Genomic DNA, 13,985 nt, shown 5'->3' on the forward strand with positions numbered 1-13,985 from the left:
GGCTTTTGTCAGTCGGGTGTGCGTACCCCAAAGCAGATTGTTGTGCAGGCAGCCCGTGCCCACCCTTAGTCTCAGGCCCCGCCCAGGTGGTTTCTCAAGCATGTTTTGAGCAGCATTTCAGAAGTGTTCTTCGTTTATCCTTTAAGACAGTCCTTGAGATGTAGACGTTTTACTACCGTCATAACGCGCCATCCTGAAGGCCTTTCCTCACCGAGGAGTGAAGTGGTCTGTACTTCCTGGCAGTGTGTGTGATGGGAGGTCGGGGGCCGCGGGGCCAGCCGCCTGCAGCCCTCCAACCTGAACCTCTGCCGCAGCCTCCCAGGCTTCCATGCAGGGACCACATGGTGCCTCCAGACGGGCTCTCCGCGCTACTCAGGGCCGGGATGGGCTTGGGGAAGCAGGGTGGTTCCTGGGCTCCCTGACCTCGGCAGCCTGCCTTAGAGAGATGTCAGCCACAGGGAAATTTTTACTTTGCCCCACGGCCTCCGATCAACACTTTGATTCGATACGGTTTGACTTAGGAAATGGGCTTCTGTGATCTTAGCATTGTCAAGAAAATAATCTTCCAGTGTTCTGCTTGCTGGAGTATCTCTTAACTGATTTGCGAGACCCAGTTGTTTATTTTTCAGGAATTGTGCAAGTCAGTTGTTAGACCACGAAAACTGTTGAAGTCTGCAGACTCCTGCTCCCCCTGCGGCGAGCCGTTAAGCATTCACTCATACACCATTTGGTTGAAGTGTGTTTTCTTGCCTGTTGCCCTGGGAGAAATCTGAGGATGTGGAGTTGGCTAACCTCCTCTCTGGGAAAGCAGGAAGATAGGGATGTTGGTGGCTTCTCTGTGGTCCCAGGATTGGCACAGCTTAGGAGGAGGGTGTTTTTTCTTCACTTCAGCATCGGTGATTTTTTTCCATGAAACGATACTAAGACTTCTTGATGAACTACATTGCAGGAGATGTCCTCCTCACTCCAGACTTAACACGGACTGCACTAGATTTGAGAGTGTAGGGAGATTAAAAAAAAAAGCCTTGCACACTTCATAATTTGTGAATGTCTGTCCAGTAGACCACGTTGCTTTAAACCTACTCAGTCTGTAATAAAAAAGAGCATAAAAGCTACCATACTTCATTATATCATTCGTTTAAAAAAATATACACTAAACTGGTTAATAAACTAACACTGTATTTATTTTCGATGATTTTAATTATAATTTGACGCTTGCCCTTATTTAATTCTGGACTTGATTTACCCTTTTGTGGACTCATTCTGGATTGCTGAACACTTCTGGAAAAGCCTCAACTTAGCTTTGCCCTTTACATGTTAAGCTTCCTGCTCTTCTGCCCTTTTGCTTGGCTACTGCTTAAGAAATGGTTAGGCATTCCCTTCCACTTGCTCCTGAAGAGACTTGAGCTCTTGTGAATCATGTAATGATTTTAGCACTTTAAATAGAATTAAGTACTTGAATATAATGTGATGATCATCTTAAATATCAGCCAGATTTGGCTCCTAATTTTAATCCATCCTGGGCCTAAATTAGCTTTCCACATACGTCAGCAATACTTCAGTAACTACTGTTTTGTTTTTATTTTGGTTGCTGTCTTTAACATGAAGCCATGTATTGTGCAGGCGGTTCTCCTGTGTTCTCCTTCCAAGCCCCAGAGACAGGGGTCTCGGTGGGGGCGCTGTCACTCTGGGTGGATTGGTCTTGGTTTGGGGGCTGTCCTTCCTGTAGTCCTTTACCCACGGATGCCTGATGTTCTTGGGGGCAGAGTCACCCCCAGTTGAGAATCGCTGCTCTAGAAGACTCTGACACATCTCTCAAGTTCTATCAAATTGACAGCTTAATTTTTGAAATGTTGAAACAGGGGTTCCAGCGTCCCTGAAAATGACCGCCTGGCTTCCATCGCAGCTGAGCTGCAGTTCAGGTCGCTCAGCCGCCACTCCAGCCCCACCGAGGAGCGCGAGGGTGAGTGAGCGGCGTCCCCCGCATCCCCTGCGTCCCCCGCCGGCCTCGCCGCCGTCCCGGACCACTGGCTCCCGCTGAGGACACGGCGCGACAGAGCCCTGGGAGAGGTTCAGTGCTGGGCACGCTGGCCTTTTAATATAGGTGTCTTTCTACATGTGCGTTTTCTCCCTCTGTTGCTAAATAATTTTTGAGAATTATTGTTGCTGATATTTTAACTGTTGAGCGCTCTTAACTCACTTTAAAAATGTAAAGTGGCACTGTGCTTGTGGGTGACAGGTGTTCTTAGGATGCAGAGCTAGGGGTCTTTGCCCAGAAACCACGCCGTTGCTCCTGCGGCCCTACTGTGCTCTTGCGCAGGACCTTGGGAAGGGGGACCCCTCCCACCCACCCCCAACCCCCCCACAAAGTCCAGTTTCTGCTCAGTACTCTGCTGTCTGTTACTTGTGGAAGCTTAATGTAGTTAAAGTCTTGTAACCCATGAACAGCTCCTTAGTTTGGTGCCATTTGCTCTGAACGATTGTAGAGACAGCTTTACACTCACAGCAAACAGATCAGTCCCGGGAACGACAGGCCGGTGGTTCACTAATCATCACTGTCACCTGCATTGCGTTCTGGCTCTGAATCAAATATGCCTGTTTGCTTTATAAATCTTATTAGTTTGTATGAAAAAATACTTTCTGCAGAACCAGCATATCCAAAAGGTGATTCAAGTGGGTCAACTCGAAGAAGTTGGGAACTTCGGACGCTTATCAGTCAGACCAGGGGTAAGAGAAAGAATGTTGAATGTTTAAGCATAAAGCAAACAGTTTCAGCTACAATGTGCTTCAGCTTATGACTTACTCGACCGTCTGCATTAACGTTTTATGGCCCCTTTTGTGCCTCTGGTGTCACTTCCTCTCTGTGCTGTGTGTGTCCAATTCCTGTTTCTTATCATTATAAGTTCCTTTGGAGCAGGAACGTGTGTTTCTCAGTTTTGTATTCTTTAAACAGGTTGATGTTCATTTTATGTGTCACGTGGGTGGGCCCTTCGCATAATCCTTTGTACGTGGTGTGTGTGTTAAGTCGCTTTAGTCATGTCCAACTCTTTGCGACCGTATGGACTGTAGCCCACCAGGCTCCTCTGTCTGTGGGATTCTCCAGGCAAGAATACTGGAGTGGGCTGCCATGCCCTCCTCCAGGGGAATCTTCCTGATCCAGGGATCGAACCCGCATTTCTTATGTCTCCAGCATTGGCAGATGGGTTCTTTACTACTAGTGCCACCTGGGAAGCCCTTTGTACGTGGTAGGAATATAATAAATACTTGTGAAATGAATAACCACTTGTTTATTATGTTAAGAAGCTGAGAGAAAGCATTTGTCATACACAGCAGGTGATCGGTCCTTATGAACCAGAAGAAGAAATAGCAGAAAGGGCCCTGGTCTAGCACAAAATGCTTTCGCGTATTCTTCATCACAACAGTCTTGAGCCATACCTAGGCAGAATGGATCCTGTTCTCTTTTCCTAAATGATCCAAGTTTCTGAGAGGCCAGACGTTTCACCAAGGTCGCCCATGCTTGCCCCCAGAGTGCCCTCTGGAACGTGTGACTGAGCAGGAGGGTCATCACCAGGCCCGGAGCGGTCACGTGGGGCTTCAGGGAAGGTCAAGGCTTGGACTGGCCCCTGAAGGAGAAGGAGGTTTGTGTCCAGCCAGGAGGGAAAGTACAGAAAGAGAAACATATCTGGAGGCCCAGTGACTAAAGAGCAGACCAGCGGGCCTGGCCCAGCCTGGCGAGCGCGGGTGTAAGTGGAGGTGGACCTGAAAGGGTGCGGGGAGGTCTCTGCACAGCCAGTCTTCAGCGGTGGGCTCTGTGGTCCAGGCCCTGCGTGCAGACCACGGGCAGCCCCTGAGCCTCTGCAGCGTGCAAGCCTCCTGTGTTCAGGGAGTGGGGGGCAGGGGGTGAGGAGGACGGCAGGGCAGGCCTGGGTCGCGGGGGAGGTGGGGAGCGGGCCTGAGCGCCGTCACGGGCAGTGTATTCACACTGGCCATGGGGCATTCAGGAGGCGGGAGCAGCCGTGAAGCCGTATTCGCCAGGCCAGGCAGGTGAGGCGCCTGTAGGGTTTGAGGGTCGGGGGGCGTTCGTCAGCTCAAGCCCAGTGGCGGGGAAGGGGGTCTCCCCAGGGCCTCTCACGTCATCAGTGGTTCCCATGGATACCAGGTCTTTGTGATAATTTTCAAAACAAATACTTTGTGGTCAAGTAAACTCGGGAACTCTTGGAAGAGTTACAGTTTGCACAGACATCTTAAAAGACTAGGAAATCTTGAGAAATGTTTACTGTAAAAGAAAAGACTATTTCCCAGAAGCATTTAACAATGGAGCCCACGGCCCGACAGCCATGAAACCTCGGTCACTGCCAAGTAGACTTGATGTGTCATGTAGTGAGGTAAGGGAAACAGGGATCCCTGTTTGTAGGAAATGATCGTAGTTGGAACTTTATAAATCTCTGGGAATTTCTCTTCTCAGAGTAATCTTTCAGTCATCCCAGTCCTCAGTGATCGCTTTGATAGAACATTCAGGCTCTTAAATGCCTCCTTAGGGTACTGCATGTGAGAACCGCAGAGGCCGAGAGCTTTTCACGTTATGGATTGTGACCTGTTAGTGGTTTGTTGTAAAATCAGCACACACACACACATTGAATGGAGACCCAGTCACATGTAGAAAGAGTAATAGTGTTTCATGAAACAGTTGTTTTAGGTTTCTATGTAAAAGATACTTCTTTCTATAAATCATGTAAAGTAAGTTGGAGAAATAAAGATGGCTAGATGGAAAAATAAGGAAAGATAATAACAGAAGCTAAAATTTACCCAGTATTTTCATGTTCCAGGCACTGGGCTAAATGCTTTATGTGTGTGATTTCATTAAGTTCTTGTAGTATCTCTGAATGAGGTATTTTTGTTTTGGGATTTGATGGCTTAGGAAGGTAATTCGCTTGTCGATTTTCAAACACCTAGAGAAAGATGAAGCCCGGGTTTTGTTCCAGCCATTCTGACTCTAGAGAAAGGAAAGCTTTACTCCCTTCCCAGCAGATAGCAGAGACAGCTTCCTGGAGGGGAGTAGAGCTCTGACAGCTGGAAGACAGGGAGGTATGAGCATGGGCGAGGAGTGAGGTGCGGTGTGGTGTGCTCCATGGAGGCTCTTCAGTCAGGCTGGTCCGGAGACTGCAGTGGGGCCAGGGACAGTGGCCAGGAGAAGCAAGCCTGGAAAGACCCTGCGTGATGGCCTTGGACTGTTGATCAGCAACTTGGGATAAACCATGAAATAAATTATGTGGGTAAACAATGTGATCAGATTTTACGTTTGAGTAAGAGAATTCTGGGGGACTCCCTTGTGGCTCGGTGGTAAAGAATCCGCCCACAACACAGGACGAAGGACATGTGAGTTCGATCCCTTGGTGGGGAAGATTCCCTGGAGAAGGAAGTTACAACCCACTCCAGTATTCCCGCCTGGGATATCCCACAAACAGAGGAACCTGGTGGGCTACAGTCCATGGGGTCGGAAAGTCAGACACGACTGAGCGGCTAAACAATAAGAAAATTCTGAGCGATGAGAGCAAGTGGAGGGGAGAGACTAGAGGCAGACAGGTGGTTACTGCAGAGTCTAACCAGCCTTGGGAGAGGACGCCACTGATTCTGTCTGAGTCGCTTCTGTCTGTGTGTGCGCTTCCCTATAGTGGATGGTATGCTCTGAAGATGTTAGCTTTGGGGGACTTTAATTCAGGTGCTGTGTAGCTGAATAGATGATGCTTGATGGAGGGCTAATGTCTGCTGCTCTGTTTTTATGATTATTTGCTGGAAGTCGACTTGATTATGGTTGTTGGGATGACTGAGTTTACACTTCTCCCTGCAGATACCGCTTCTAAGCAAGGACCCATAGAAGCCATTCAGAAGTCAGTCCGACTGTTTGAAGAAAAGCGGTATCGAGAAATGAGGAGGAAAAACATCATTGGTCAAGTCTGTGACACCCCCAAGTCTTACGACAACGTCATGCACGTTGGCTTGAGGAAGGTGACCTTTAAGTGGCAAAGAGGAAACAAAATCGGTAAGGAAACTCAAGAACAGGACACAAAGATGGTCCCTGTTAGAAATAACAACAGTCACACTTTTTAGGTTAAATCTCCCATGGTTGGTCTTTTTCTCTGACAGGCGTGGCAAATATACATCCTCTCTTTTGTGCACGGTTCTGATTTTTTGGTTTCACTTGTAAGATATGTTCTAAGAACAATGTAAAAGAGATTTTTAAATGATTCATTAAATGGAATAGTTCTGCTTGATAACTCCAGAAATTGCCAGTGGAGAACTCCATAAATCTTACTCCTTTGTTCTAGTCTGTATTCTTTATATCTTATTCCCACACGATCCTTATTGAAGCAAGACTGAATACAAATGCCAATGGGACGGTGTCTTCAAAAACATTAATTAATTTCTAGATGAAACAGTTTCCTGTTAAATAACTAGAGATAGATTGTGTGGAGAAGGAGCTGATTAAGTTTCAGACCTTCCCCCTTTCAAACGCGTTTATCTGTTGAGCATTTAGGCCTGAAGATGCGAACGCAGTTGTAACATAGGACTCTGTGAGCCTCAGGAGGTTTCTGTAGAGCTGTCAGGACAGAAGACACTGAACAGAATCAGATCCTTTATAAGTGGTGTGAATTCTCATTCTCAGTCTTATGTGGCCATATAGCCCCTTAGTTTAATGTTTCAGAAGGTGTCTTAGTAGAATACCCCACCGGCATCCCACAAGCCTGGATGGACAGCAGGGAGGCCCATTGGGATGGCAGCTAGGCTTACCCCGGCCACGCCTCCTACCCCGGCCCAGACCTCCCCCAGGGCCGTAAGGGGCTCCGGAGTATGCACCAGGGGCTCAGCGCTCGCCTTCAGGCCCCTTCTGGGATTTGCCGGTCAGTTCTATTCTGTTTACAGGTATTTACAGATAAGACAGAGTGAAAAGATTGCCTGAGACTTAGGTTATCAGGGGACATTCTTTCGAAATAGTCTGGCTCTTGCAGTAGTAGGCTGTGGTAAGCACGGTTCTGGATATGTGAACGTGGAGTCAGGATGGGAAGATGTCATTATACATTTGAATGAGTTGGAGTGGCCTGGCTTTGGTGGCTGAGAGCAGCACGTCTGTCCCTGTTCACAGGGGAAGGGCAGTACGGGAAGGTGTACACCTGCATCAACGTCGACACCGGCGAGCTGATGGCCATGAAGGAGGTGCGTGCCCGGCCCTGCGGCCTCTGTGTGCTGGACACTTGGACCGAGACTTGGGTTCACTAGCTGAGGGCTGGCCCGAGTGCTCCCCCAGGGCACCGTTTCAGATGTCTGATACACTGATGTTTCCCACAGTCTAGGCATTTACACCTTTGGGACCATGGGGCACTTGGTCGGGGGGCTTGGGGGACATTTGTGATAAGGTTCAGAAATGAGCAGCCTGTTAACTGCTGGAGGTAGAATGGCAGGAGCCAGGAACACCCGAGGAAGGACCCCTGGGAGACACCGAGGGCTGTGGTGGGTGAGGCCAGTGCCCCGAGCCGTCGTGGGGCACCAGGCACGTGCGGCTCCACCCGTCAACCCCTGCAGCGTCTCCTCATCCTCGCCAAGGGGCACTTAGGTTGGTTAATTCAGTCTGCAGTTACGAAAGTGATCCTGCTGGCTGCTGTCTGAGCATGTACTCTAAAGCAGGTGAGCTTAACTCATCAGCAAGGGGAAGAGAGCCCGCCCGGAAGTCAGGGGGGCGCATTTCACTGTTCCCGGTGCCAACAGTAACCAGCCGGTTTCCTTTTCCAGATTCGATTTCAACCCAACGACCATAAAACCATCAAGGAAACTGCAGACGAGTTGAAAATCTTTGAAGGCATCAAGCACCCCAATCTGGTTCGGTATTTTGGTGTGGAGCTACATAGAGTAAGCCAACTTTGATCACACTGTGCGGTGTGAGCGGTCAGTGAGGGCGCAGGTGGAGTCCTGTCCTACATCACAGGTCTTCTCATTTCAGAGCACAGTAACTTTGCCTAATTATCAGGAAATCTCCATGAGTTACACCATTTCTGCCTTCTCTCTGAAACTAGAGGAGTCCTTCCTGAAATGTAAGTTGTAGACCGTAGTCATTAACCCGACATTATAAAGCGCTGAAACCCATCCTGCCGATCAGAAGATTTCTCGAGTGCCCCCCCCGACACTGCTGTTGGTTGCTTTTTTTTCTCCCCCTTCTTTTTGCCAAGCCACTGTTGAACACACTATTCAGTAATTTTTTTTTCCCTTTTGTTTGTATTTAAAGAACCATTGTAAAATGAGAGAAAGCGAAGACCTCAGCTTACTTTCCCCGTGTGTTTAGCAATAAACACTTGGAGGGAAAGAGGATCACCTGGAGCTTCTTGGTGGAATATGAGCTTCTGGGGAATTTGGATACTGGCAGTTTTTAATGTTTTTCACGGATAAATTCATATCTGAAAAGGATGTGTTTCAGTACTTAATAATACATTTATAGGGACAGTCCTGTTGGTCCCTGTCTGAGATTATATAGCAGACCGAATTTCAGAGGGTTACAGACGTTTATCACCTGTGATTCGGCGATGGTCTTATCCCAAAGAGCTGTATAATTTCAGACAGAGGAGGCAGGCAGAGACACCACTCTTTGTAGAGGAGTTAGAAATGACCGTTTTGAGACGAATTCAGACTCGAGGATGACCAGTGTAGCTGACCCTTAGAAGGAAGCGTCCTTGGGGGCGTGGCCAGTGGAGTGTTCCAGGCTCTGCACCCAGCGCCCAGGTGGACATGGGCCCTGTGTGGTTCCTCCCGCAGGAGGAGATGTACATCTTCATGGAGTACTGTGATGAGGGCACGTTGGAAGAGGTGTCGCGGCTGGGGCTCCAAGAACACGTCATCAGGCTGTATTCGAAGCAGATCACCGTGGCCATCAACGTCCTCCACGAGCACGGCATAGTTCACCGCGACGTTAAAGGTGATCCCACACTCCCCTGCCTGCCAGGGCGTCAGCCGTGCCCAGCACAGGGTGGCTGCCCTCACTTCTCCAGAAACAACTTTACTTTGAATATTCTTCTGTAAAGAACCCAACATTGAGAAACTGTACAGGACACACATCTCCTTCCAGGAGCTTGGCTTGTGATCAGAACATCCTTTCTTTCCCTTCTGAATTTGAATGTGAATGTTGTGAACATGTAAAGTGATGGTGAATCAGGAATGCTGGTGTAAGTTACAATTTGCAGCTGAGTTTGGGGAGAGGACACTTTATTGGGGCTTCCCTGGTGGCTCAGATGGCAAAGAATCCGCCTGCAATGCAGGAGACCTGGGTTTGATCCCTGGGTTGGGAAGATCCCCTGGAGGAGGGCGTGGCAGCCTACTCCAGTATTCTTGCCTGGAGAATCCCGTGGACAGAGGAACCTGGTGGGCTACGGTCCATGGGGGTCGCAAACTGTGGCACATGACCTAGCGACAAACACTTTGACTTCAGGGTTTATTTACACCACCCTCCTCCAGTGTAGAGTTCTGCTCAAGGTCAGCTTGGTCACACTAACTGAAGGAAAGTGCTGGCCCTTCTCGTGTGAGGGGAACAGCCATGCTTATCCCAGAACTTACCCCCTGTGTTTATCTGACCCACACCATGCCCCTGATCTGTGCATTTGGGAGTCTCGGGGATAAGTAGAATGACAAATTAGGTTGGTCTCTAACTGACCCCAGACTGAAGGATTTCATTCTCTCCCTTAACCTGAGGCCAACCTACAACCTACACAACCTACAACCTACACATCACTATAGATGGCCGGACTTGCAACCAGGCATTAGCCTCCGTGGGGCTGGGCCACCCCAGGGCCTGCTTTGCTGGTGGAAGAACTGCCCGTGCTCTGTAATGGCTCCTGCATGTCCGGCGTACCCGTCTCGCTGCCCGCCCACCCCGTCCGCCACATTGCTTTGTTGTCTGGGCATTTGCCTCATCGGCTCTGGGTGAGGCCACGGCATAGCCCATTTCCAGTTTTTCTAACACAAACACCACACTCAGGAAGTGGTACCTTAGTGTCGTTGGCCGTGGCCATAAAGAGAATCCCTCAGAGTCCTTGAATCAAGTCCGTCCCTGTGCATCCGTGTGATAATCTTTAGAGCTCAATGTAGCTAAGAGGGCCTGTGAGTCAGCTCCAGAACCATGCATTAGCACAGTGTGCTCTGGGGGATCGCCTGCCCTGGGCGCGGGGAGGGTCAGCAGCTCATTGCGCAGCTGGCTGTCTAACGTGAGGGCTCTGTATGACCTTTGGAGGGAGGTACCTTGGACAGAAGGCTGAGCCGTGTGGCTCGGTCAGAAGGGTTCAGGCCTTGTAGCCTGCAGGAGGCAGAGCCACCCCGGGAGATGAGCAGTGACCCCAGGTTCCAACTGGAGTACGAGCCAGGTGTGTGTGCTGCTCCTGAGATAGGAGATACGCGCAGAACATTTTCTGTCAGCCTGGACTCAGTCTGATGGTGGCTTCGGATGCATCTCTGCAGACCAGCAGAGAGAGAGAGAATGTGTGTGTGAGAGAGAGTGTGTGTGTGTGTGAGTGTGTGTGTATGTGAGTGTGTGTGTGAGAGAATGTGTGTGTGTGTGTGTGAGAGTGTGAGTGTGCATGTGTGTGTGTGTGAGTGCATGTGTGGTTGTGTGTGTGTGCACATGTGTGAGAGCATGTGTGTGAGTGTGCGTGTGAGAGTGTGTGTATGTGAGAGTGAGTGTGCATGTGTGAGAGTGTGTGATTGAATGTGTGTGTGAGTGCGTGTGTGTGTGCACGTGTGTGAGAGCGTGTGTGTGAGAGCATGTGTGTGTGTGAGCATGTGTGAGAGAGTGTGTGTGTGTGTGTGTGTGTGTGGTCTCGATTACACTTGCTTCCTGCTACGGCCACTGCTGAGCGTACACCAGCTCTCACCTTCAGAACTGCTGCCACAGGCATTTGTGATTTATAGGTGATTTCTCTTTTAAGTATCTCCCTGAGTTTTTAAAAAATTACTTACTTTATTTTTGGCTAGCTGCTCGCGGACTTTGTCTGGCGGTGGTGAGCAGGGGCTGCCCGTCCTTGCGGTGCACGGGCGCCTCGTGGATGTGGCTTCTCTCTTTGCAGAGCGCAGGCTCCGGGTGCACGGGCTTCAGCAGTGGCAGCGCTCGGACCCGGCAGTTGTGCTCAGCTGCCCTCCGGCAGGTGGAACCTTCCCAGACCAGGGACCCTACCCACGTCCCCTGCATCGGCAGGTGGATTCTTACCCACTATGCCACTAGGGAAGTCCCTCTCCCTGTGTTTTAATGTTGGAATTTATGCATGTGTTTCAGTTCAGGATTTGTCAAAGCTGTCTGCACTGTTATTAAAATTTCTTTACTTTGTATTACCATTTGTGAATGAGGCTTAAAATCTTTCTAATGATAACACTTTGCAAGTAAAGTTTCATCAGTCTTTATAATGTTGCGAATCAAGTTCCTGATAGTTCAGGTTACCACCTAAGCTTCAAAGCGCCTGTGTTGTGTTTCAGAGGCTTACCACTGCTCATTTCTCCCTAGGTGCCAACATCTTCCTGACCTCGTCTGGACTAATCAAGCTGGGGGATTTCGGATGCTCAGTAAAGCTTAAGAACAATGCGCAGACCATGCCTGGTGAAGTGAACAGCACGCTGGGGACAGCAGGTGGGTCCGGCGAGGCGAGGCTCTGCCCTGGGGCTCCCTCCGGCGTGCTGGGACCCTGCCTCTCCTCCTCCTTCTGGTTGGCAGATGTGGGGAGCGGTCAGGGCTTCTCGCCAGGCGGGGAGGAGCCACACCTAAAAGTGCTCATCAGATTGGGAAGTCACATATCTCCCTTAAACTTACAGCAGGGAAGAAAGGCCTCATTTCCTCTCCAGAAAAGCCTTGTGTTTCACACTGGGTTTATTAAAACTATTCTAGTCAAAACAACATTATGTTTAAATGGTGGTTATTTGTTTTGATCATTTAGAAACGTCATAAAACTTCACATTCTCTTTTGCAGGTTAAATTTCATATTTTTCGTCACAAATAGAATTTATCTGAATATTTGCACATTCAAAATCTCTTTTAGGAGATTAATTTGGCTCCTAAAACATCGATTCAAGAAATTATTTTGAGATACTTATTTTGAAGTCTTGATATTTTTTATTATGTAATTGAGAGAAAGTTTCCCCTGAACAAACTAGTTGTTTCTTCTCTGTGAAATATTAGATAATATTAATGTTTTGCTTGGCTCTGTTAATTCATGATGCTGTATTTGTAACCCGTTCCTCTCGTATCTGTCGCTTTTAAGCGTACATGGCTCCGGAAGTCATCACTCGTGCCAAAGGAGAAGGCCACGGGCGTGCGGCTGACATCTGGAGCCTGGGGTGTGTTGTCATAGAGATGGTGACTGGCAAGGTGAGCAGAGCCCATGCCTGGTAGAAAGCCTTGAGGGGGGCACTTTGCATTAACAGAGCAGTCATGTGGCTTCACTCCCATTATGAATACTGGGAACATCTTTCCTGCAAAATAGAGAACATGACCTGTCAAAAGATATGGTAAGTTAAAACAAGTGCCAGACTAGGAACCAAATGTTTATCAGATGCATGACTCAGAGGACTCCTCCAAGGAAAAGAAAAAGCACAAAACTCCAATTAAAACATAGAAAAGTAAGCAGATATGAGAAGCAGCAGAAGTTGAAACCTTCTGTCCACACAAAGACTGGCATGTGAATGCCTGTATCTGTTTTATTCATAATTGAATAAATGGATAAACTGTGATAATCTACACAACGGAATATTACGCAGTGACAAAAAGAAATTGGCCATGAAACGACAGGGAGAAACCTGAAAACGCGTATTCATTGCTGAGTGAACGAACCCAGTCTGAAAACCCCACATCCTGTATGATTCTCAACCTTCTGGTGTTCCGGAAGAGGCAGGACAGGCAAGTCAGAGAAGATGAGAGGTTGCCAGGGCTTCCCAGGTGGTGCTCGTGGTAGAGAGCTCGCCTGCCAGTGCAGGAATTGCGAGTTCGATCCCTGAGTCTGGTAGATCCCCTGGAAGAGGGCATGACAACCCACTCCAGTGTTCTTGCCTGGAGAATCCCATGGACAGAGGAGCCTGGCGGGCTATAGTCCATGGGGCCGCAAAGAGTCAGACACGACTGAAGCGACTGAGCACTGGGAGACGGACGGAAGGACAGACAGTGCATATTGATTTTAAGGGCCGTGAAACTGTCACGTGTGACGTAATATCTGAAAATCCTCAAAATTGGTCTTCTAATGTAGATACTGCCGATGAACAATTGTACAAATGTATAAAGGTCGTGTGTTTGGCGAGGGAGGTTTATAGCATTAGTTGTAAAGCAAGAAAGTTATAACCCTCTTAAGTATTATTAGTAGGAAATTAAATTATTATACAGCCTGCAGCCGCTGAGAATAAGCTCTCAATAAATATTAGCTAGTATTATTTCTGTTAGCGTTAACATAGGTGCCCACAGTACCTGTTATTTCAATCAAGCCATACATTGGAAAGAGAGCGAGTTCTCACACTGAAGACTATACATCTCAATAGCTAAACAATGGTACATAAATTGGGAGGCTATGTTCTTTCCCCCATGAATCTCATTTCCCTGTAACTGTAATAAAATAAGCTTGGCACTAGTAGAATTTAATGTTGATTATTCAACAAGGGAGCATATTAAACATCCCAGTAAGATAACTGTTAGGTTTTGTTTTATTGACTTTTTATTTTATGTCTTAGATGACGACAACATCTAGGTAATGCTGGACGATAGGACACCTTGTGGGGTAGGCAGACTATGCCCACCGCCTGGTTTTGTAAATAAAGTTTTATTGGCACACAGCTCTACCCATTCATTTATACATTGTAGCCTAAGCCTGCTTTTATGTTATAATGGGAAAATTGAATAGTTGTGACAGAGACCACCTGGCTTGCAAGCTTATGTAAAAGGTTGCCGGCCTTGGTACCTATCGATACTGAGATGCCTAAAAAGA

At 48.2% G+C, this 13,985-nt stretch overlaps 1 protein-coding gene across 4 annotated transcripts in view; it reads left to right on the top strand.

The window, feature by feature from the left end:
- The window catches only part of MAP3K4 (mitogen-activated protein kinase kinase kinase 4), a 107,173-nt gene that overhangs the window by 90,156 nt on the left and 3,032 nt on the right, over window positions 1–13,985 (top strand). For 2 of the 4 annotated variants that reach the window (XM_055536145.1, XM_055536147.1), the window contains 8 exons: window positions 1,863–1,963; window positions 2,647–2,727; window positions 5,849–6,040; window positions 7,142–7,212; window positions 7,786–7,902; window positions 8,800–8,959; window positions 11,528–11,650; window positions 12,279–12,385. In XM_055536145.1, the coding sequence (XP_055392120.1) occupies window positions 1,863–1,963; window positions 2,647–2,727; window positions 5,849–6,040; window positions 7,142–7,212; window positions 7,786–7,902; window positions 8,800–8,959; window positions 11,528–11,650; window positions 12,279–12,385 (952 nt within the window). Of the gene's footprint in view, window positions 1–1,862; window positions 1,964–2,646; window positions 2,728–5,848; window positions 6,041–7,141; window positions 7,213–7,785; window positions 7,903–7,993; window positions 8,085–8,799; window positions 8,960–11,527; window positions 11,651–12,278; window positions 12,386–13,985 lie in introns of those variants that run through there. The other 2 variants (XM_055536146.1, XM_055536148.1) reach the window with 2 other exon arrangements.

The sequence above is a fragment of the Bubalus kerabau genome, chromosome 9 (genome assembly GCF_029407905.1).
Source record: "Bubalus kerabau isolate K-KA32 ecotype Philippines breed swamp buffalo chromosome 9, PCC_UOA_SB_1v2, whole genome shotgun sequence".
In the NCBI taxonomy this organism is placed as follows: domain Eukaryota; kingdom Metazoa; phylum Chordata; class Mammalia; order Artiodactyla; family Bovidae; genus Bubalus; species Bubalus kerabau.